Source organism: Aquila chrysaetos, chromosome 2, assembly GCF_900496995.4.
Source record: "Aquila chrysaetos chrysaetos chromosome 2, bAquChr1.4, whole genome shotgun sequence".
NCBI classification, from domain to species: Eukaryota; Metazoa; Chordata; class Aves; order Accipitriformes; family Accipitridae; genus Aquila; species Aquila chrysaetos.
This window is the reverse complement of record NC_044005.1, coordinates 74593143-74615091: the sequence shown is the minus strand read 5'-3', so window position 1 is coordinate 74615091 and position 21949 is coordinate 74593143. Positions and strand designations below refer to the sequence as shown.

General features: G+C 41.6%; 1 protein-coding gene and 1 long non-coding RNA gene across 6 annotated transcripts in view; one reads left to right on the top strand and one right to left on the bottom strand.

The window, feature by feature from the left end:
• LOC115336466 (pleckstrin homology domain interacting protein) overlaps positions 1-18260 on the bottom strand; it is a 121258-nt gene extending 102998 nt beyond the window's left edge. For all 3 annotated transcript variants that reach the window (XM_030003449.1, XM_030003460.1, XM_030003471.1), the window contains exons 1-6: positions 18040-18260; positions 17820-17878; positions 17597-17626; positions 17369-17428; positions 6648-6798; positions 6442-6540 (exon numbers count right to left, since the gene is read on the bottom strand). In XM_030003449.1, the coding sequence (XP_029859309.1) occupies positions 6442-6540; positions 6648-6798; positions 17369-17428; positions 17597-17626; positions 17820-17878; positions 18040-18085 (445 nt within the window). In that variant the 5' untranslated portion in view covers positions 18086-18260. The remainder of the gene's footprint in view (positions 1-6441; positions 6541-6647; positions 6799-17368; positions 17429-17596; positions 17627-17819; positions 17879-18039) is intronic.
• On the top strand, positions 17826-20703 carry LOC115336493. Of its 3 annotated transcripts, none has more exons than XR_005931586.1 (3): positions 17826-17898; positions 18257-18725; positions 19436-20703. It is a non-coding gene; the product is annotated as an uncharacterized LOC115336493 (long non-coding RNA). The 3 variants fall into 3 exon arrangements; XR_003921797.2 differs by lacking the exons at positions 17826-17898; positions 18257-18725 and adding an exon at positions 18790-19108 and having other exon boundaries at positions 19436-19568; positions 19877-20703; XR_005931585.1 differs by lacking the exons at positions 17826-17898; positions 18257-18725 and adding an exon at positions 18735-19108.
• The last annotated feature ends 1246 nt before the right edge of the window (positions 20704-21949 follow it).

Here is a 21949-nt window from a genome sequence, read left to right as displayed (position 1 = left end):
GCTCAAGCAAGGTCAGCTAGAGCAGGTTGCTCAGGGCTGTGTCCAGTCAGGTTCTGAATACCTCCAAGGATGGAGACTTTGCAACCTCTCTGGGCAACCTGTGCCAGAGCTTTCATCACTGCCAAAAGGTGTTTTCTTATGTTTAAACTGAAGTTCCTCTATTTCCGTTTGTGTCCATCGCCTCTGTCCTGCCAGGAGGCACCAGTGAGAAGAGTTTGGCTCCATCTTCATCGCACCCTCCTATTTAGGTGTTTATACCCATTGGTAACACCCCCCCGCCATGCTTTTTCTTCTCAAGTCTAAACAATCCCGGCTCTCTTGGCTTCTCCTTGTATGACAGGTACTTCAACCCCTTCATTATCTTCCTGGTCCTTCACTAAACTAGCTCCAGTCTGTCCATGTCTGTCTTGCTCTGAGGAGCCCAGAGCTGGACCCAGCACTCCAGGTGTGATCTCACCTGCGCTGAGTAGAGGGGAAGGAACACTCTCGACCTAACTGCAATGCACTGCCTTCAGCAGCCCAGGATGCTGCTTGGGTTTTGTGTGCAAGGTCACATTGTAGACTCAACGTCTGACATGTTCAACACCAGGACAGCCAGCTCATTTTCTGCAAAGCTGCTTTCCAGCCAGTCGGCCCCCAGCGTCTACTGGTGCATGAGGTTATTCCTCCCCAGGGGCAGGACTTCTGCACTTCCCATTGTGGAACTTTCATGAGATTCCTGTTGACCCATTTCTCCAGCCTGTTGAGGTCCCCCTGAATAGCAGCACAGACCATCTGATCCATCAATCACTCCTCCTACTTTCGCATTGCCTGCAAAACTTGGTGTTTCATCATCCAAGCTATTAATGAAGATGTTGAACAATACAGGCTCTAGTATCAACCCCCAGAGTACGCCATTAGTGACTGGCCCTCGTGCCAGTCACGGGAATTCATTCCGCTGATCATAACCCTTTGAGCCCAGCACTTCTGCCCACATTTTATCAGTCTGTCAGTGAGAGTGCTACAGGAGCCAGTTTAGAAAGCCTTGCTGAAGTCAGGATAAGCAACATTCACTACTGTGCCCTCATCCTCCAAGCCATGCATCTCATTTAAAAGGCTACCAGGCTAGTCAGGCGTGACTTCTTCATAGATCAACGCCCAACTACTCTCAACCACGTCCTTGTCCGTATTTGCTTCATCACTTGCCCAAGGACTGAGGTGAGGAGGACCCACCTTTAGTTCTGCAGAATCTCATTCTTGCCCTGCTGCAAGACTGGAGTGACATTTGTTCTCTTCCAGTCCTCAGGAAGCTCCCCTGACCACCACAAACATTTCAACAACAACCAAGAGTGGCCTTGCAATGACATCAGCCAGCACCCTCAACACCCAGGGGTGCATCCTATCAGGGCCCACGGACTTACATATGTAGTTTGTTCCAACATTCCCTAACCCGACCTTCCTCCACCAAGGCAAAGTCTTCCTTGCTCCAGACCTTCCCCCTGGTCTCCAGGGCCTGAAATTTTTGAAGGCTGGTATTACCAGTGAAGACCCAGGCCAAGAGGGCTTTGAATACCTCAGCTTTTCCAGGTTCCCTGCCCCATTCAGAAGCAGGTCCTACTGCTCCTTCTGCTGCTGACTGTATTGGGTTTGCGTGGCGGGGTTTTGGTAGCAGGGGATGGGCTGCAAGGGTGGCTCCTGTGAGAAGGTAAATGTCCTAATGAAGGTAAAGTGGTGGGAGTTTTCAGTGGAACTTAAGAAAGAGTATAGATTTTTCTCCCACTCAAAAGGCATGCAACAGGCACCAAATGAATGCCTTCAAAGTTTTAGAATGTCTCTAACTCACCTCCCACCCAAACAAGCAGCTCAGAGAAAAACAACAACCTGTAAAACGAAGATAAATTTGGGGGGCTGAAAGATACAGCAGTATTAGCTATGCTGATTTCCCCCCGCCCCCGGCTTTCTTATTTTAGTTTTACCAAAGTGACCAATTCCATCACCTTATTTACATGGTCTTATCCTGGAATATGAAATATGCCTTAAAGATGGGGAACAGTAATCTGCCTTATCCACTAGTCAGTGATAAACCCAACTGAATTTTGTACCAAGCGTAAGTTACATTTTAAAAAAGCACACAGAAAAATCATTATGGCTCATTTTCCATTTTCTTCCTTTCTGGAGTTGTATTTAACTAATGAAAGTTCTATTCTGAAGAACAGAATCCACCTTCATTCCCGTTCCAGTCACACAAAAATAGAACTAGATTCAGAAGAAACATGGAAGGACACCTAAAGAACATACTTCACTTACAACTCTACCCACATTGAATCAAGTTTCATTAACTTGAGAGGCTAGACATGCCTCTAATGAATACCAAGGCATTCAGAGCTGTTAAAAATAATAAAAAAAGAGACTGCTAGACTCCTCCTTTTACTCTTCAAGCTAGTAAGGCTAAATGTATCAAGCACTCAGTTTTGAGTTGTTGGGGGGGGGGGGGGGGGGGGGGGGTTCCCCCTTCTGTAAAGATGTCCAAGATCAAAAAAAGCAACTTGAATTGACTTCTACCCTCCTACCGTTTTTCTCTTCAACTTCTAAGCTCTATACAGTACGCCAAGTCTCCTGGTTTATAGATGATCATCAACGAAGTAAAGTGGTTAACCTAGAAATCTGATCAAGCCAGAACTTGTCTCTGGGCATTTCATGAAGGTAGAAGTATACCAACTCCTCACTGGACCATTTCTGAAAATATAAAAACTCTATATGTATCTAAAGCTTTACATATAATATTAATTTGCTCAACAAAAGTAACTACCAACCCTTACTAATTCAGAGAGGTAGGAAGTGAGATATTTTGAAGGGCAGAAGATAAAAACAAATGAAAGCTGTACAATCTCAAGCATTTCCAAACTGTTCTCTGACTTCAATGCAATCCCACTTGCTTTCACTATATGTTTACTCAGTTTGTGTTTTACTCCAAGTGTAAGTTCCGTAAGACTTCTATAGCTCATTTCTTCTCACATAACAAGACATTTACTTTAGTATAATTCACTTTAGACTTGAATAAACATATAAAACACGATGTTACTTTTACACATATCCTTTAACACAAGGTGGTCTTGTCTTTTTTTTTTTTTTAAACTATAATTAACAGAATAATATAGTTACACAAAGTACTCTTAGGTTAGCTTTTAGGCCTAAAGTATTTACTATATTTCTAACAACAGACATCTACACCACTTTCCGAACCTCACATTCTCTTTACAGCCAAACCAGCAGCATCATTTAATAAAGAAACTGTGAGAAAAGTGCAAAATGCCTCAGAACTTTTCTTGAAGTGGACTATTCAGTAAGACCATGAAATACTATTTTTGAAAGGCATATTATTCACCAGTCAGGAAAAACATTCTTCATTGTCTAGTGCAAACAGCCAGTCTCATTCAGGTCTTCACACCTGAGTGGCCAGCTTCCCCAAGAGCTTTGAGCTCAAAGCTCTCAAAGCTTTATGCCTTGGTTCTGTGCTTTTTCAGCAGTTCCTGGAAATTACTGAAAGAGGTTTTTTTCTGTTTCTGCATCGAAGAAGACGGGACCTTTAACAAAACAAATTATCATATGACATAGCTCTTTTGTTCTTAATTAAACCATTCAGCAACTTTTTATAAGATATGTTGCAAAAGTGATAGCAACTGGACAAAGATTATTCCATATTCAAGTTTTGTTCCTCTTTATTATGTTCTAAAGATATTCTGTAGTTTTCTGGAGAAGTATATATTTGTACATATTTGCATAGAAACCAGCTACCTACAAGGCAGCTGGAACAACACACACAAAAACTTAGTTCTAAAGAATATCCTATATAAAGAATATTCTAAAGAATATTCATAAAGAATGAATATTTTTGTATGTTCACTGAAACGTAAATTAAGTTTTCCTACACAAGGTAGAAAGACTTCAGTATCTTTTATGTTCCTCAACCATTAGTGGGTCCTCCACCTGAAATACATACAGCCTGAAGAATAGGTTCCAACTTTTTTTTGTTGGGCAAATACATAAAATACAGACTTCCCAGGGGAAAATGGAGAAGTTTAGGGAAACAGAAAAAAATTTTCTAGTTCAATTTATAAAAGAAGTGTCATTCCAGTTCATGATTTCATTGAGAGGATCAGATGAGAATAGGATAAATCAAAAACAAATGCTTTAACACACAGCTCTGAACCAGACATCCAAAAAATCCAAATACACTTCACATTCACTTACCAGCACTTATCTCAATGTTTGGAAAAGGAAATTATTGGTCATGAAAAAAGTGGTATGTTGAAATAACTGTAATTTTGCAAATATTCAGTGTTCTGCAAAAGGTTCAATAAAAATAACATTTATTTAGAAAGCCTTACTTGCTCTTCCCTAAAAAAGAGTCTGAAAGTTATTTTTCTTAACATTTAGTTCCACTACCATGGCAACTCTACAACTTTCTTTGAATTCCAGCTGCCATGGATTTCATACACTGGTCTTTTTTCCTTTAAATACTATATACCATGGACCAAGCTACAGTACAATGCAAAACAGTACTCTTCCATTCTGATTTCTCCAACATGTTTTAAAATGTATTCCCAAGTAAAGGAAAAGGTAAGGCAACCACTAAAGAAATCTCAACTATTAGAAAGCTCTGTCCTCCAGTCACCTTGCAGAAATAGCTGCTAATCCAGGCCAAGATTTTCCAAGTTTAAAATCTTAAAGCCAATGCACAGCCAATCAAGAGGGGCATTATTCTATTCAGCAACAAGCATTTTCTCCCCCACATCTAGAGCACAACACAGAAACAACTCTCTACATGAATACCAAAACAGAAGCTGTAAACAAAGCCACACTGAACGGATGCAGGTGCTACATGACAGTTCAAGCGAACCACCTATGACCAATATGCATACTAGCTGAGGAGGTTCTGAAAACTTGGCTCTGAACACCCAACAAAACCATGTTCTCTTCCTATATTCCAAGCAACTACAGAAATATCATGGAAAACATGCAACTCGTGCTTTAAAATGAAAGAGCTACTAGGACACCAAATACTTTGCCATCTGAACAAGTCAAAATTGGCTGTGCTCAACTTAAGAGCTTCTTAGCTGTAGCATGCTTCTGCTTCAGCTGTTACGAGAGAACTGTAATTCTCTGGGTAAAGCGTAATGGTATGCATTTTGAGATTTGATTTTGAGTTTCTTCAACATTAGAAATAATATAAATAGCCCAAATTAAGCTCTATCATATATATATACATACATATAAAAGTACATAAAATATATATTTATCTCCCAATTAATGGAAAACTTACAGGCTACCAATGGCCTCCAAAAGGAGTTTAGAGATTGAAAAACTGTAATGGCAAGCTACCACATTAAAAATGTCTGTTGCAAAAAGCACCTGCCTATATATTTGTACACTGTTATTCATTAGTTCCCCAATATACCTTTAGTCTCCTCGTTTTTGCCAAGACCAAAACCTGTGTCTTTGCAGCAGCTGCACCTGATCAGGAGCCAATCAACTGAATATTCTCTGCCCACTGTAATCCAACACTGCACATCCATCTGAAACTACCATTTTGGTATAAACCACTACTGGTTTTGTATAATCCACACCGGTAATTTGGTCTTGATCACTCCCCCTTCCCTGGACATCAGCATAGAAAGATGAAAAGACACAAGTGATTTTGCCCATTTTCCTATCCATGACAAAACAAAAAGGATGGTCCTTAAAGAATCTCCCAAAATACCACACATCCTGATTCTTCTAGCAACTAAAAAAACATGTATCTTCTTGTTAAAAGGTTGAAAGCCAATGAACATGTTTTAGTGACCATATGAGAGCTTAAAGATAATAACTAAAAAAGAAAAAAAGAATACCTCCAACCTCCAGCTTCCCAGTTTTTCAATGGTACAGACAGCGCATGTATGCTTCATGATAATAGCACAGCAAACTGAAGCATAGCTACAACATTACTGAATGGACCAGAGAGAATAACTTCTACAAGACACTCAAATCTTTCCAAAGAAAACCATTACCAATCTACATGACTTATTCTCCCCAACAATGGGTGCAGGCTATACTGTCCTGGTTTTAAGTTGTTATATAGTACTAATTATTTATCTACTTACAGCTTTATTACATCTTTAAGAAAAAGAGTTTTATTTCTATGTATTCACTGTTGAAATATATTTTATTCCATTTCATACTTCAAAGACAAAATTAGCTTCAGAGCAGAACTAGTAGATGAATTTACAAAACCCTTTTTTTTCCCCACACACACACTGGTAAATATAACAACACAACATCTTAATAAAAATAATACTAAAGGTAAGGTATACGACAAAGACAAATACAAACAGAGCTACTACTTAGCTCTCATCATCACTATAATCAATGACACTGGAAGTTAGGTATTACAATGGCAATGCCAGAATAAAATTGACTTACCTATACTAGGTGGACTGCCATAATTTACAGGGGACTCTGGAGGCCTCCCACAATGTAGTGCAGCAAGAGCAGATCCCTTCCATACGACATGTTTGCAACCTGTTTTTAAAAAATTACACAAAAAAACGTAGGCGTTTTTTCATGCAAAAACACAGAAAAGGCATAATATATCAAGAACTCTCAAAATTCTCATAAAATTTTCATACTTTTGTTTGTACGAAGCAAAGACTGTCTGCCAGCTCCTAATAACGTCTGCACTCCAGGGACACTTTGGGGAATTTCTTGCTCTAGAAGCGGTCCAAGCCGATGGCATATTTGAAGCAAGTGATCAGGTGCCAAGTGTCTGTAATATTTCACCTATTATATGAAAGAGCAAACAAAAAAATTTGATAAGGAACATAGTATTTTTGAAGAATTACTGGTTTAATCTTTTTTTCCCCCATATTAATACACAAATTCATAAGAAAACTATAGTATATTAAGGATAAAAACAAATAATGACCTTTAAGTACAATAATTTGTTCCAGCTGGTCCTAATTAATTCTTTTATTCAGCACATGCCACTTCATACAAAGAACTGTTGGTATTTACTACTTTCTGACTTTAAGGCACAGTTGGTCATAGTCTAATAAGCTCCTTTATAATCACAGTACAAAATGTATATATTCAGTATTATATTTAAATAGTGATCAATTTAAGTTACTGTAAGATAAAGGTGAGACAAAGATTGTAAGGAGAACAACATTTACAGAATTTTTGGAAGATTCACATGTACCAAATACATAACATAGCTGTGTAGCAGACAATGCAAAAACATTCTGCCTCAACTCACCTAAGTTACAAGACCTTGTCGAAGCTCCACAACTGTTTTTTGTTTTTAATATCTAAAGCTTTTAAACAAAAATGTGGGCTTAAGTAATTCAACATTAAAATCGGTCTACGTGGTCCTCTATTAGGCTAAAAACATGCCTAGTTTTTGTAACTGCTCAGTTTTCAACTGCTCAGTACTAAAACAAGCTCCTGTTATCAGCAACAATCTTCTCAGCCCTTGATTATAACAATGTTGAACCAGTATTAATGACTGCCCAGACAAAACCAGCTCATTCTTTTGAACTACTATAATTCTAGATCAGAAGACCATCTTATATAACAAGGAAAAAAGCTTCAAAATGCAACAACAGTAATATCCTATTAACATAAAGCTTTCCATTAAGAAATAGCATTTTTTTTAAAGGCATAAGCTATTGTCAGCTTAGACTATAACAAAGAGAATTTAAAATAATAAAATTAAGAGGGAGGACAGAAACTCAGTTTTCTTCAGTTCTTGTACAGGATTTGGCATGCAGTAGTTTTATCCTTCGCACAGCCTGAGACATGTCTTCACAGTTTTACTTTGCAGAGGAAAAAACGTACTGCAGTAAAAGCTTGTGATGTTTTGTTATTCTGCAACTAGAGAAGGCTGTGACTGACATTTTAGGCAGAACGACGCTTCTGTATTACACCCAATTAACAGGAATATACCTCGTTCTTCATCAAATGCGCTCCTATCTTGCTGACACACTGTAATCGCTTCATATATTCTAGCAGTTTGTTCACATAAAGAGTACTGCTATCTGAAACCAAGGCTCTGGAAAAGCCTTGCTTACACCAGTAATTCCCATCAACAACAACACAACCTTCTAGTGAAGGAGGAAATGTTTTCTCTTTTGCTCCTGCCGTGGTTTAACCCTGGCCAGCAGCTCAGCCCCACACAGCCACTCACCCGCTCCCACCCAGTCGGGTGGGGGAGAAAATCAGAAAGGTGAAAGAGCAAAAACTCATGAGTTTAGACAAAGACAGTTTAATAGGTAAAGCAAAAAAGCTGCATGGCAAGAAAAGCAAAATAAGGAATTCACTCGCTACTTCCCATCGGCAGACAAATGTTTAGCTGTTTCCAGGAAAGCGGGGCCTTCCTTCTGTGAATTATATTACTTTCGTAGAAGGCCTTGCAAGCTGTTTGAATTTGCCTTAAATGACTTAAAAATTCACACAAGTGAAAAAAAGAAAAAGGATTTTTTTTAAATATTAGTAATTTTTTTTAATAAATTTACAGTTGATTGTGCCACTCTGAATTTAATAATTTTAAATGAACTATGTCTTCAGACAGGCACCCTGTTAGAAGAGTGGCAAAAAATCATCCACTGAATTCAGAACCTGCTATTCTGATTCATTTTTTCTTACCAGTAACATGCACATAAAACTTGCTTTTTTCTACTTAAAGGAGGAATCACAGTCAAAATACACGCTTGAGAGCCCTAAAATACCAGAATATCTGTAAGAAGTGACAAAGCTATGTAGTTTCTGCCATCAACAGCCCTGACCCATTTCCTTAGCTTTTGTCTCCTCCGCTCCTATCAAAAGGAGCACAAAAACTTAACAAAAACTGCCCTTCGTATAATTCTATCTGAAACCAGACTTCATGTCTGCAGAATCCAAACTTGTCTCTCAAAGACTAATAATTACTGATTTTTTTGGTTTAACCACAAATATTAGAACTACATATGCAATACAGTTGTCATTTTATCCTGCTCCAGACCCTTCAGTTTTACATATCCTCACAAATGCACAAAATCTAACATAAATGAAGCAAATCGGCTTTGACACGTTCCAAAACTACAGATAGCTGACATCTTGAGTCATACTTCTCATGATTTGTCATAAGCCATGTGTTCACTTTTTTATTTTAGCATAAACTAGGTAGGCTCAATTCCTCCTGCAGTTTTTAAAGCAAATGTTTTGAAAAAGGGGGATCTATTTGTATTATTCTTGCTCGTAGCTATTAAAGATCTAATCTTAATATATACCTTACACCCACACTATAGTCTCTCCTCATTTAAGTCCATTTGTGTGAAAACAGCTATTTATGCCAAGTTACGCAGTAGTTTTGTGATGCTTCTGCACAGCATTTGTCTGAATAACCACTGTTCGCTACTAAGTAGCATTTGCAACCAGCTCATTAACAAACAGATTCAACAATACTAGACTGAGCTGTACACTTAAAAAAAGTGACACTGGCAATCTAAACACTTGTCAGTTCCAGAAAGTTTATAAAACTATTTCATGAACCATACACAGTCAATATTTGACTCCCAATTTCCTATATAAGACTAAGGCACACACAAGAAACTTTTAAAAATTAAAAAGGCTTCATTTCACTGCAAAACCTGCTAGGGAAAAACCCTCTTATTTCATTATAGGTTTTACTTGGACTTACTTCTTTCCCTTATGGTCCTGCTATAAAGAAGTAAATGGTGGAACTTAAGTTTTCTCCAGGTAAAGTATTTCTCCATCAGAAAAAAATAATTTTCTTTTAACAATACTAATAGAATAGTTGCAGTTGAAAGGGACCCACAACGATCATCTAGTCCAACTGCCTGACCACCTCAGGGCTGACCAAAAGTTAAAGCATGTTATTAAGGGCATTGTCCAAATGCCTCTTAAACACTGACAGGCTTGGAGCATGGACGCCTCTCTAGGAAGCCTGTTCCAGTGCCAATTTGTATGTGTGACTAATAGCATTACAGTAAAAGTTACAAATGAAAGAAGTGCCTAACAGAAATTCACCTTAGTCCTGATTCCTCCCTTTTGAAAAAGGAAAAAAAAAAACAAAAAACAAAAGAAAAAGAAAATTGCAGAAAAGAGAACCACAATGCGGTAGCAACAAGTCAAGAAAGGACAAAGTAAGGAAGTTTATTCGATACATTAAACAACAAAGAGTGGCTTGAAAGCTAAAATTATTTGGATTGTTCTTAGGTGGTGCAGCCTACCAGGAGACAATTCTTGCACTGACAAACTGTAAAAAGAAGCTAGAACCAACGTAAAATATAGCTACCACCCTCTGTCCTCCTCCTAAAACAAACAATAATTACAAAAAAACTCCTGTCAAGAGTACTTTTAAGTCAGATATAAGTGACAAAAAAAGAAAACTTTTTTTTTTTAAATGAGTTTACAAGCTTTGTCAGAGACAGAAAAGCTCGTAACAACTCAATAGAATGATGGAAATTTGTCTTGATATCAATCTGATTCCGAGAAGAGAAAGTAAAAGCAAAAGGAAAAAAATAACAGATGTACAAGTATTTAAAATTCATATAGCTCTAAATGAAAAGTGAAAACTGGACTCTACAAACAGGAATTTTAAAATTTTATGCCAAAACTGTGATGTCAAACAGTGTGTAAACAGCACAGATTTTTTTTTTCTCTGCCAGTCCCACCTAGCTGAAATTCTAGTTCGTTTCCTTCCTCCTGTTAGGCTTTCTGCAACATCTAATTCTGCTCTTTTCCTCCAATAGAAATGCACAGACGATGATACACTTTTACAAGTATAGTAATGAACTCTCTTTTTGTTCGAATAGACTTTTCACATAAGACAAGTTAGTAACATTTCTTAAACTTTACTGTAATAAAAATCAGAACTCTGTTAGCAAGTACAAAATTTTCAGCTCTTAAGCACAAATAATATTTTCTAGAAAATAAGAAGCAGCATTACTCTCAACCTCACCCTTTACCTACTACCCCAACTTTATTTATTCCAAACAAACAGCATGGGAATACAAAAAATGCACCTACACTGCTATTTGGACTAACATTCAAATCTTTACTACCTTTGAAATAGACCCAAGTGCTTATATTTTCATTCTGCATGACTCTGCAGAATAATTCAGCATCAGAATCACAATGAATGCATCTACAGAATCATGATTTGACCTAGACTCTTTAGTTAAATTTGTAATACATAATGCAGTTATTCGCTGCCAGTGTTTTGGACATCAAGTAAAATATGACGCTATTCTGGATCCTGCTGTAAGCAGTGTGCATACCAAAATGTTCTCCAAAGTATTGTTGTTGGGTTCCCCCCCCCCCCCCCATGCTAACAGTTAACATGCTTAACTACAAGTTTGACTGTAAATATCTTTCAGAAAAACACACTTCCACACAAGGCCATTTAACAACAAAATCTAAGTCAGTCAGCTAACCTATATTTCAAGATGTGAGAGCTCAATCTTACTACTACCAGCAGCTACCCCAGCTTTAACTATTCTGCTATGTAACATATTACCCAAAACAAGCTCCAAATTGAATTACAGTAATTGTTGTACTATATCAGACTATCAATCTAATTGAGTACCCTGTACCACCAGCCACTGCCTTATCACTTTAAAATTAGGAATTGCAATGAAGTGCAATTACTTTTCTCTGAAGCTTTTTTTTTTTGGGGGGGGGGGGGGGGGGGAGCAGCCACAAACAGCAGGGAGGGAAAAATTGGAGAATTAACCATTTTCCCCAAAGCATGTTTATTTCTCATGTACTTTCTCGTTATGCTTCAGCTAAAAGCATATGGATACTGAGCCACTATTTCCTACAGGAATGCCTATTATATTAATGTGAGATTACTTTTTCCTCTAATGAAATAGACCTATATGAAACCAGCAATCCCAAGAACATACTAGTTTTTCAACTGTTTAATGCTTTTAACAGGTGTGAGGCCAGAGCAGATAAAAAACTCAAACCTTAGTATAAACAGACTGCTACAAGCTTGCTACTTGCCATATGAGAAGGTATGAACAGTAGTAGCATTTTCAGCCTTACGGCCTAAGATGTTCAACTATACCTAGCACTGTAGCTATTGCCCATCTTAAACTCATTCATAATGTTGTGGGGTTTTTGTTGGCTTTGGTTTTTGGGGTTTGGTTTGTTGGGTTTTGGGTTTTTTGGGTTTTTTTTTTAATAGAAGGTACACCTTAGAAACTTGACATTCCTCTTTAGCCCATCTCTCATCAGTGTTTCTTAGTCTCAGTTTGAAAGAACCAGCACAAAACAGTTGACTTAGCCAATCCTCTTGACTACCTGTGGAACAAATAAATGTGTGGTACTTCACACAACGAACTAGAGTTCCTCCTCATCAAAATACAATAGTTTGAACAGAGAGGCTCTAACATCACCTGAATTCCCAGCTATGGGAATAATCTGCAGAACAGAAATGCTTGTCTTTTAGAATTAAAAGGAAATCATTTAAGTTGATGTACGTCCAACAGAAGCACTGGTAATGAGACCAAAAACATTGCTAAGAACCACAATCATTTCACAGGTTTTCTTATCCCCAATGCCAAGTCTTTCAGCCCACCTTCCAAAACACTGCACAGACTTTCCCCAAAATACTGTTAATAACAAAATCTAGATGATGACACAGCTCTCTGATTCAATGCAAGTTTTATTTTTGCTCCCTATTTCTTTGAATACCTTTACAGCACAAGATTTCCTGAAAAAACTTATTATCTGGTTACTTATTGAGAAACAGAATTATTAAACAGTAACCACAATGCTGCCTAAAAGACTTGATTATATTAGGTATTATACAAACAACGAAATACAGCATCAATGTACTTCGTGTCCCAGTCCCCCAGATACTCTTTGTAACTTCACGTACCTTTGCATAACCTGAAAAGAAAGAACAGTGGAATGGCCTGAAAATAGCGTTTTGTCATTTTCACTTTAAATCATATTTAGTTATTGTGGGCAGGGGAAGAGGAAGGGACAAGTGTTAGCAAAATAGTAATAAACAGTTCCTGAGAACTAAAAGGCATACTGCCTACTAAACCCATTGCGCCACCTTCCTGCTTGATGTGAATTCCCTGCCTTCTTCCTCCTCAACCACCACCAACACAAATAAAATTCTAATTCAACAGAGAAAATGACAGTTACGTGAATATTTTGCATAAGAAAGAGAAAATTAACACAATGGTTCCGATCACATACACTATGATGCTTGTGCCCTGGAAGACCTTTAAAAAAAAACCAAAACCAACAAAACCAAAAAAACCCAACACACCAAAAAAACCACAAACCAAAACCAATCAAACAAACAAACAAAAAAAAAACCCAACACCCAACCACCCTCTATGGTAGCTCTACATTGTTGTGGTGAATCTTAACAGTCAGCTTCATCCAGCTGAAGTCCACTTTGCTCCCCAAAGGAGCAACCCCAACGCATTCCCCAAGCCCTTCACGCGAACTCCTATCATCTCCCTCATGGTGGTGGTAGGACCCACGTTGCTGCACATGAAAGGAGAGCTGAACCACCTGAAAAGGATTTTTGTACTGTTCATTCTTCAGACAGTTCAGCTCCCTTATCCAGCTAACCACACATCTGGATGAGCACTCGTGTCTACAAAGGATGCAGCAAAAATGCACAGCATACAATTAGAGCAGCTACACCCCTAGTGAAACTGCAACATGAAAAAACAATTACCCTGGAGTCAAATGATGCACTATAGATTGTTCATGTGTCAAGGCCCTACCAAACATGTTTTAAGCCTAACTACACAACACTTAAACAACATCTTTAACCACAATCTATAAACAATTCACAAGGCTGCCTTGCTCTGCTAAAATGAGCTGTTAACTCTTAAAACTCCTCAATTTCTGTCCCCCATCATGAGAAATCCTCAGTCTTTCAAAAAGAACGAGAAAAATTGCTGGCTTAGAATTAGTAAGTTTTCACAACTAATGCAAGAGAATACAAAACATCCTGAGATCTGTTACTGAAGAGTCCCACCATCCATGGTACACCTAGGTCGAAAGTGGCCTACCAGGGACTCGATTCTCAGAAAGTCTTTGGTTATAGCAAAGAATAGAAATCTTAATACTGATGACGTAAAAAAGAGATGGGCACTCTCAAGTAAGAGACTGTACTCTCAAAGCAAGATTCAAGCAGTTTATACCATAAATGGCGACTGCAGAAAAATGTAATACAGAAACATTTGAATTCAAGAAAAATCACTTAGGAATATAAAACATAATGGCATTTCTGAACTCATGTATTTTCCTGTAGCATTAAAAGCATGCACAGCATGGTGTTAGGTTATACGAAAATGAAACATTTATTTTCACTGACCCGACAGAAAAATGAAAGCAATTTACACAATGAAAATTGCATTGGATTTAACATTATTTACACAAATTAAGTTACAGAAATAAAATATCTAAGGCTGTGAATTTCAGTCTAATAACAGAAAGCTAACTCTAATAAGAATTCCTAAATAAATGTTTCCAAAATGTGGACAAAACCAGGAACAACATCGTCTCTTGAAAAGACAACCACCTGAATAGATGTATAATAAAAGGCACGATTTTGTGAACAACAAAACAGAAACCTGGGATTAAATTCCATCCCCTGTTACACGGGGCCTTTATTCCCTCCTAGAGTAAAAGTCAGACATCTAACACTACATTTACTGGTATTTTTATTTCTTAGCTTTTCTCCCTTCAGCCCCTTCTATGAAGTTTAGTGAAAGCTCAAGGCATTCAAGTCTGAGAAGTGGTACCAAAACATGACAAAACATGCCGTCCTCAGACAGAAGAGTCAGCATCTTAGAGCTGGAATTTTTTTTTAAATGAAAAAAAAATGAAGAAACAGAAGGTTAGCTCATCATCAGCCTCTATCTTACAAACTCAAGATTCTTTGGTTTGAGAAAAACAAGTTTTTGTTTAATGAAACAAGACATTGTAAAAGACACTTCTTTTGTACAAAATGTAACTGTCACACTGCAAATACACTTCGTGCCAGCCTTCACAGGCTGCACGTGTCAAGTAATACAAAGTTCACACACCTTTGACAACTGAAGCAAGAGCAGACAGAGAGGATGGAGAAGAGCATCAAGAACAAGAAACATCAAGGACATTTCTTTTCCCCCCCTCTCCCAACATCTAGGTAGGGACAAGGTGGAAAAGGGCACACAAACATTTATCAGGAAGTCTAAGAAAACTTTGTTAGTAACAGAAGACTAGGAAAACAGAAAGGACCTAGTCAGCATCACATCTCCAAATATATGTATCCAGGATCAAGTCCAAATTTTGAGGAAGTACATCTTACATCATTACATACCTATTCTGACTAAATTAGTCTTTACCTGCGTTCCAACAAACAAAAGATGTTTCCTGGAAAGCAGGGTCTGAACGAACTTAGTTCTCATCAAGTCTTCTTACTTCAACCTTTAAAACGTCTTTTTCCTCACTTCCTCTTTCTTCACATCCTTTTATATTCCGACTACATAGAAGAAACCCAAATCCATTCCACACTAAGACTGCGCCTCCAATTCTTTATATTTTAGAGGCTAGAAGAGAAAGATTCACGGTAAGTTTTACCGAGCAACTTCTGACCATTGTTTGAAATGGATAATAAGGCCTTCCAGTCTTACAAATAAATAAATAAATAAGAATAGCATAGTATGTCATGCAAAAGTATCGGCACTTTGGAATTTCGGAACCGAATTTCTTGATGATCTTTGATTTCAGGAAAATTGAAAAGTACTGGTACGTATGAATATGTTTTCAACAAGTCAGTTGCTACCAATTCTGCCACACCACATGCACTAAAATGCCTGGGCCAATCCACCTCTTGCTCCAGAGAAAACCAATGCAGCAAGTGAACCCGTTCCAACTACAGTAAATACCTACGATGCATACTGTAACATTTGTAATATAACTAAAATAACGTGTATGCCAACAGTCTTTATCAGACACGTTACAGATGGGAACCGTTCCGTCTCCTTTTGTGTGAGCTCAAAAGTTCTCCACATGTGTAAGTCTCAGAAGTACTGGAGTTCAGAACTACTAAGACCAGGCAAAAAGCCTGAACGGAAATCTCGCTTTGATGAACATTACAAGCAGGGCTCAGTCTTCCTCTGAAAGAAATTCAGAGACTAAATTATACAACAGTGCACCTGCAATGAAAACAATACCAGCAACAAGTTGCTAACAGACACAATTCAGACATCTTAATTGCTGTTTTCTCAACTACTGTAGTTCACAACATATTTGTAAAAAAATATCCAGGCCCCTCTCTGCCAGCAAGAGCTACACCGCTGCAACTAATGCTTTTTTTTTTTTTTAATCACTGACTGATCTATACCTGAGATGACAAGCAGACACCGGGAGATTAAAAAAAAAAAAAAAAAAAAAGGGGGAGGCCGCAAAACAAAAAACCACGTAAGTCAAATTTGCGACGCGAACTTGCCAAGTCCAGTTATGCCTACACACCAGACACCAGTCGTGTCTAAAAAAAACGCAAAGCCACACAGCGAACCGGGACGGACACCTCAAAACCAACCCGCTCCCGATGCGGATCCCAACCCAACTTGACGGAAAAGCGAGAAAAGAAAGAAAGGAAAAAAAAAAAAAAATCCCCCCCCCCCCAACCCCGTCACAGCACGGCCACCTGGGACCCCACCTCACAGCCGGCCACCCGCGGCCTCTCTCCGGCGGAGGGAGCCGGCGGGGGCCGGTGCGCAGCGGCAGCGCGGAGCCATTGTGTGTGCGTGTGTGTGTCTGTGCGTGTGTGTGTCTGTGCGTGTGTGTGTCTGTGCGTGTGTGTGCGCGGGCGGGCGGCGGAGAGCGCCCCCCCCCTGCTGGCGGCCCGGCCGGTTCCGGCAGCTGCCTGCCTGCTGACTGCCCGCGCTGGCCCCGCCCCGCGCTGGCCCCGCCCCGCGCGGCTCCCGCCTGCCCGCACCACGTCCGTGACGTCCCTCTATTTCCAGCCCGGCGAGGCCGGGGCTCTCGCTTTAGGGCGCTTGTTGTTATTTACCCCCGCGCCGCCGGCACCGCTCCGGAGGTACCGGCGGGGTCCGTCCCCCTCCCCACACGGCGCCTGCCTTCAGGGCCGAGAGCGGGGAGGAGGAGAGCGCCGAGGGTGGTATTTTTCTTTTAAAAAAAAAAAAAAAATCTCCAAAGTTTTTTTGTGGTGGTTTTTTTTTAAGTTGTATCTTTTTTTTTTTTCTTTTTGCGGGAAATTCAATTTTTTTGCTGGGCTGCTCAGGGAGAGTGAGGGGGGGAACTTAAAAAAAAAAAAAAAAGCAACTTTGCCCGCCGCACCGCGGCCGGCCGCTCCTCTCACCAGGTTCTCGTAGCTCCGGGGATGCTCCTTGCCGGTCCAGTCCGTCCGCTTGGGCAGCAGCTAGCGGTGGAGGGAAGAGAGGACAGACACCCCCGTGAGCGGCTGCCCTCCCTCCCCCGGGGAGCCCCCCAGCAGCGCCCGGGATGGGGCGGGGGAAGCGGGAGAGAGCGAGGGAAGGGGGAGGGAGGCCGCAGGCGGGGCGAGCGCCGGGTGCGCGGCGCCGCTTACCTCTTTCTCCGCCACTTCTCGGATCAGGACCTGCAGCAACAACAAAAGGAGGGAGGGAGGGGGGGATAAGAAACGGGGGCCGGTTTTGTTTTTTTTTTTTTTAAATAAGAAAGAAAGAGGACAAGGCTGCGAGCGCTCCGCCCGCCCTGCCCGGCCGCCCCCCTCCCCGCCAGGCCCGGCGGCGCCATCCATCCATCCATCCCTCCCTCCCTCCCTCCCCTACCTGAGCCGCTTGCTGGCAGGGTCCGTCCTCCAGAAAGCGAGCGATGAGGAAGTAGAGCTCTGAGGGGAGAGGAGAGGCGGTGAGGGCTGCAGCTCGCCCCTTCCCCGCGGGGCTTTTCTTTCTTTCTTTCTTTCTCCCCCCCCTCCCCGCTCCCCGCCGCCCCTCTCTGGCCCCCGCTCGCTTCCCGCCGCCCCGCACGGCGGCTTCCCCCGGCACTCACCCGCTCGCAGCTCCGCCGTGTGCCTGCTGCCGCCGTCCCCGGACATGGCGAGGCGAAAACCGGGGAGGGGAGGGGAGGAAGGAGAGAGGGGAGGAGGAGGAGGAGGAGGAGGAGGAGGGGGGGGGGGGGGGGGAGCTCGGGCCGCGCTCCCGCGGCAGCGTCGGGGCCCAGCGAAACGCGTCCGCCCGCCCGGTAGCTGTCACTGTTCGTTCACCAGGAAGAGTCTCGGCTCCACCATTCAACCCACGGGCAGGAGGAGGAAACAACAACTCACAGCAACCCGCCGCCAACGCCGCCGCCGCCGCCGCCGCCGCTGCCAGCCAGCGCGAGCGAGCGCGATCCCTCCGCCCGGAGAAAGAGTCCCCTCCTCCTCCTCCGCGCCCCCCTCCTCAGCCCTCCCGGCCCCTCGCGCCGCCCCTCCCCCCGCGCCCCTCAGTCCCCGGCGGCCAGGCGGGGAAAAGGGGAGGGGGGGGGGGGGGGAGAAAGCTGGGTTCTCCTAGCCTCCCCCTTCTCCCGCCCCGCCGCCGCTACGGCGGCCCCCGGCTGAGGGGGGGGAAGGAAGGGGTCGAGGGCGAGCGCTACGTGTTTTATTAGCGGGCGGGCTGAGGCAGAAGATGTCGGAGCGGCAGAGGCGGGGTGGGCGGGAAGGCGGCGGGCTGGCGGCTGAAAGGCGCTTTCTCTGCGAGGTGCGGGGCGGCTGGAGCGCGGAGGGATACGACGCACGGGGAGGAGGGGCTGCGGCGGGGCGGGTTGAAGCGGGAGGGGGGGGGGGGGGGCGGGCAGCGGCTATTCGCGGCGGCGGCGGGGAGGCTGGAATTTACCGAGTTTCAGTGTCGCAGAAATGGGAAGCGAGCGAAGCCAAAATGCCCCCGGGGAGCGCGGCCCCGCTGGGGAGGCGGGCTGAGGAAGGCCGGCCCGCCCTCTCTCCTCCTCCTCCCCCCCCCCCGCTCCTTCCCCTTTCCGCGGCTCCCCCGTCGCCTGGCCCCTCCCGGGCGCGGGGTTTCGGCGGCCCCGGGCTCCCTCAGAGCCCGTCAGGGCCCTCGGGGCGCTGAGGCGGTGGCATCTGCGCGTAAGTGCCGGTGTCAGGCGTTGGTGGGTCTTTTCTCCTTCTTGCGGCGTCGCGCCCGGGGTCGTGCCTTGGGTTTGGGGCGGGAAACGACCCCGACGAAATCGGCAGAAACGCGCTTTTCCGCCGTCGTTCGGCGGGGCTGGCCCGGGCAGCTCTGCGTGGGGCCGTCGCCACGGGGGCGCAGGGCGAAGGGCTGGCAGGGTGCTCGGTTTGAGAAGTTTCCTTTAAAAAAAAAAAAAAAAAACAAACCAAACCAAAATAAACCAACCCCAAACCCAAACAGCTATTAACGATTTTATTCATTGTTCTTGCCGCCAACCGAACCAGACGTGCGGGACTGACGAATCTTCTGGCTTCTAGGAGCGATGGCAAGAGGAGGAGGAGGAGGAGGAGGAGGAGTGTTGTCAACGCGAGGACAAGCGAGGGATGGTGATGCCTGCAACCTATGGCTGAACTGGAGGTAATTCACTAGCGGATCAATAATGTGCCGAAGGTTCCTGAAAGGCTGCAACGTTGTACGGAGCCTGATTAGCGATCAAGTCGTTTATTTATTTAATGTTCGGTAGCGTGACGGTACCGAATAAACGTTCCGATTTGTGCTGTAACTGTTTATTTGCTGCTTGCAGTCAAAAAGGAAAAGAAAATAAAAGCAAAGCAAATGTCCACTGATAATTACCTTTAAAAAAAAATCGGTATCCGATGAGGAAGGGGTTTAAAGGAGCGTGATTACTTGTCTTTATGGTTTGCAGTGCATCTGTGCTTTTTCAGGTCGAGCTGGGGCCTTGCAGGAACGAACGTGTTTGTGGACAATAAGAATGGATTTAGCAGGGATCGATGTAAACGGGGGAAGCTGTCATTTTTTAATATTTATTTTGCCCCGATTATTAACTAACGTAACTTGTGAAGCAAGGCCAAAAGTATGTTTGAAATCCCGTAGAAACTAGACAAAGAATATTTTGTGTGTAAAGACCCTGAAGGTCTCAACTGTATAACTTTTAATAAAATTCAATTGAAACTGTATTTCTGGGCAACTGAGGGGAGGCTGAGTTGAGCTTTTTTTATACATATGTTTCCAAGGCCCCCGAGCTCGGTATACAAGCCTACTGCTTGAGCTTTGTGCTTGGCACGGTAAGAAAGCTTGCTGCAACCACCCGTCTGCTTTATTGCACAAATGTAACCGTGAAAGGTTAGAGAAAGGAGGCTAAAATGTCACATAATTCCATAAAGTCATGTTACAAAAAGTGATAAAAATCGGATGCCTAGTTGCTGTGCATTTTGACGTACAATTATCAAATGTGGTAAAAATCATTAAAATCATAATCCAGCATGTGGTCTGTAATTGTGAGGGTAAATGTATTTTGTAGTACAGATTTTATTTTATTTTTTTTTAAAGTAAAATCATGCATACTAGATTTGATCATTTGATCTGTAGCTATGCTCACTTTATATATTTCAAAATGTACGGGTGTCTCCCTTTTCCTAGTTTTTATAACAATAACCACTCTGTGTTTCAGCTTTATTTTAAATCCACACTTCAAATAATTAAAATGGCAATGAAATCGTATTTACCATCTAATAAAGATTTAAAAAATAAAGTGACTTGAGTCTTTTCTTAGCGATGTAAAATATGTATTGTAATATCTCTCATAGGTGGTTCTCGCAACAAAGGGCTACGTGAATAATGTGATTAACATTTTAATTTCCGTTGTTGTTTACATAAAAGAAAGTATACTTACATATGACATCACTAAAACTATAAACCAAGGAATAGAGAAATTTTAGCAGTTAGAGAGTCTGAAAGTAGAGGAAAACTGTCCTGAATATATTGAACTTCCCTGTTCTTTTGGCAGCTCTTTAACTTTTCCTCATGCAGTTTAAAATACAGCCCACAGAATCAAAATGTTCTTGGTGTTTTGACAGTAAAATAAGGATTGTGGGTTTGTTTTGGGTTTTTTTTAATTTTCATAGAACACCAAGCAAAATGGAATCCCGGTCCCTGACTTGGGCCTGAGCACCGTAGTACTACAAATAATATTTAATAAACAGCTTTTACAAACATGCATTCCACTTCTTCTTACAGATGAAATCTGATGGGGTTTTTTCTTTATTTGTGGCTTAACATGGAAGTCACACAGGCCACAAAAGAAGATGCAGAATTATTATTGTTTGGTGATGCATGTTAGAATGAGTCTTAAGAATTCCTGCAGCAGTAACAAATACTCCATTAATTTTTCAGAGATATTTAAAAAAAATTTTTTTCCCTGTTGCAGTTAAATTGAGGATGTTTTTGTTATGTACACAAGTGCAGAAAAATATCCTCGTCTCTGCATTTTTACTATCTGATTGTTTTGCTTTCAAATAATTCCTTTTCTGTCGTGTGATCTTGTCACCTTACATTATCCTTAAGTAAAAATAGATCAGTTCTGCTTTGTCAGTGAGATTTAATGGGTTTTTAGGAGATATTTCTACTCTGAAAGGTCTGCCTTAAAAAAAAAAAAAAAAAAAGTAGTAATGGAATTATTTTCCTTTTTCAGCTGTAACAATTGTTAGTTAAAATCTCAGATTATTTTAATCTAGTAATTAGACTGTTTTAACATCTGATAGCTTTACATACTCTTTTTGCAAATGTTGTGTCCTGTTATTTTATTTTGTGGCTTTCAAATGCGAATATTCACACATGTTCACTAAAACAATTTTACAAAAAAGCAAGAATAAATTTTACTAGATTTTGCTGTTAATAAAATTGATACGTAAAACTTGCAGTCAGTTATGGACTGATCCCAAGGGTTGGTTGTTTTTTGGTTTGTTGGGTTGGGGGGGGGGGGGGGGGTCCCTACCTTG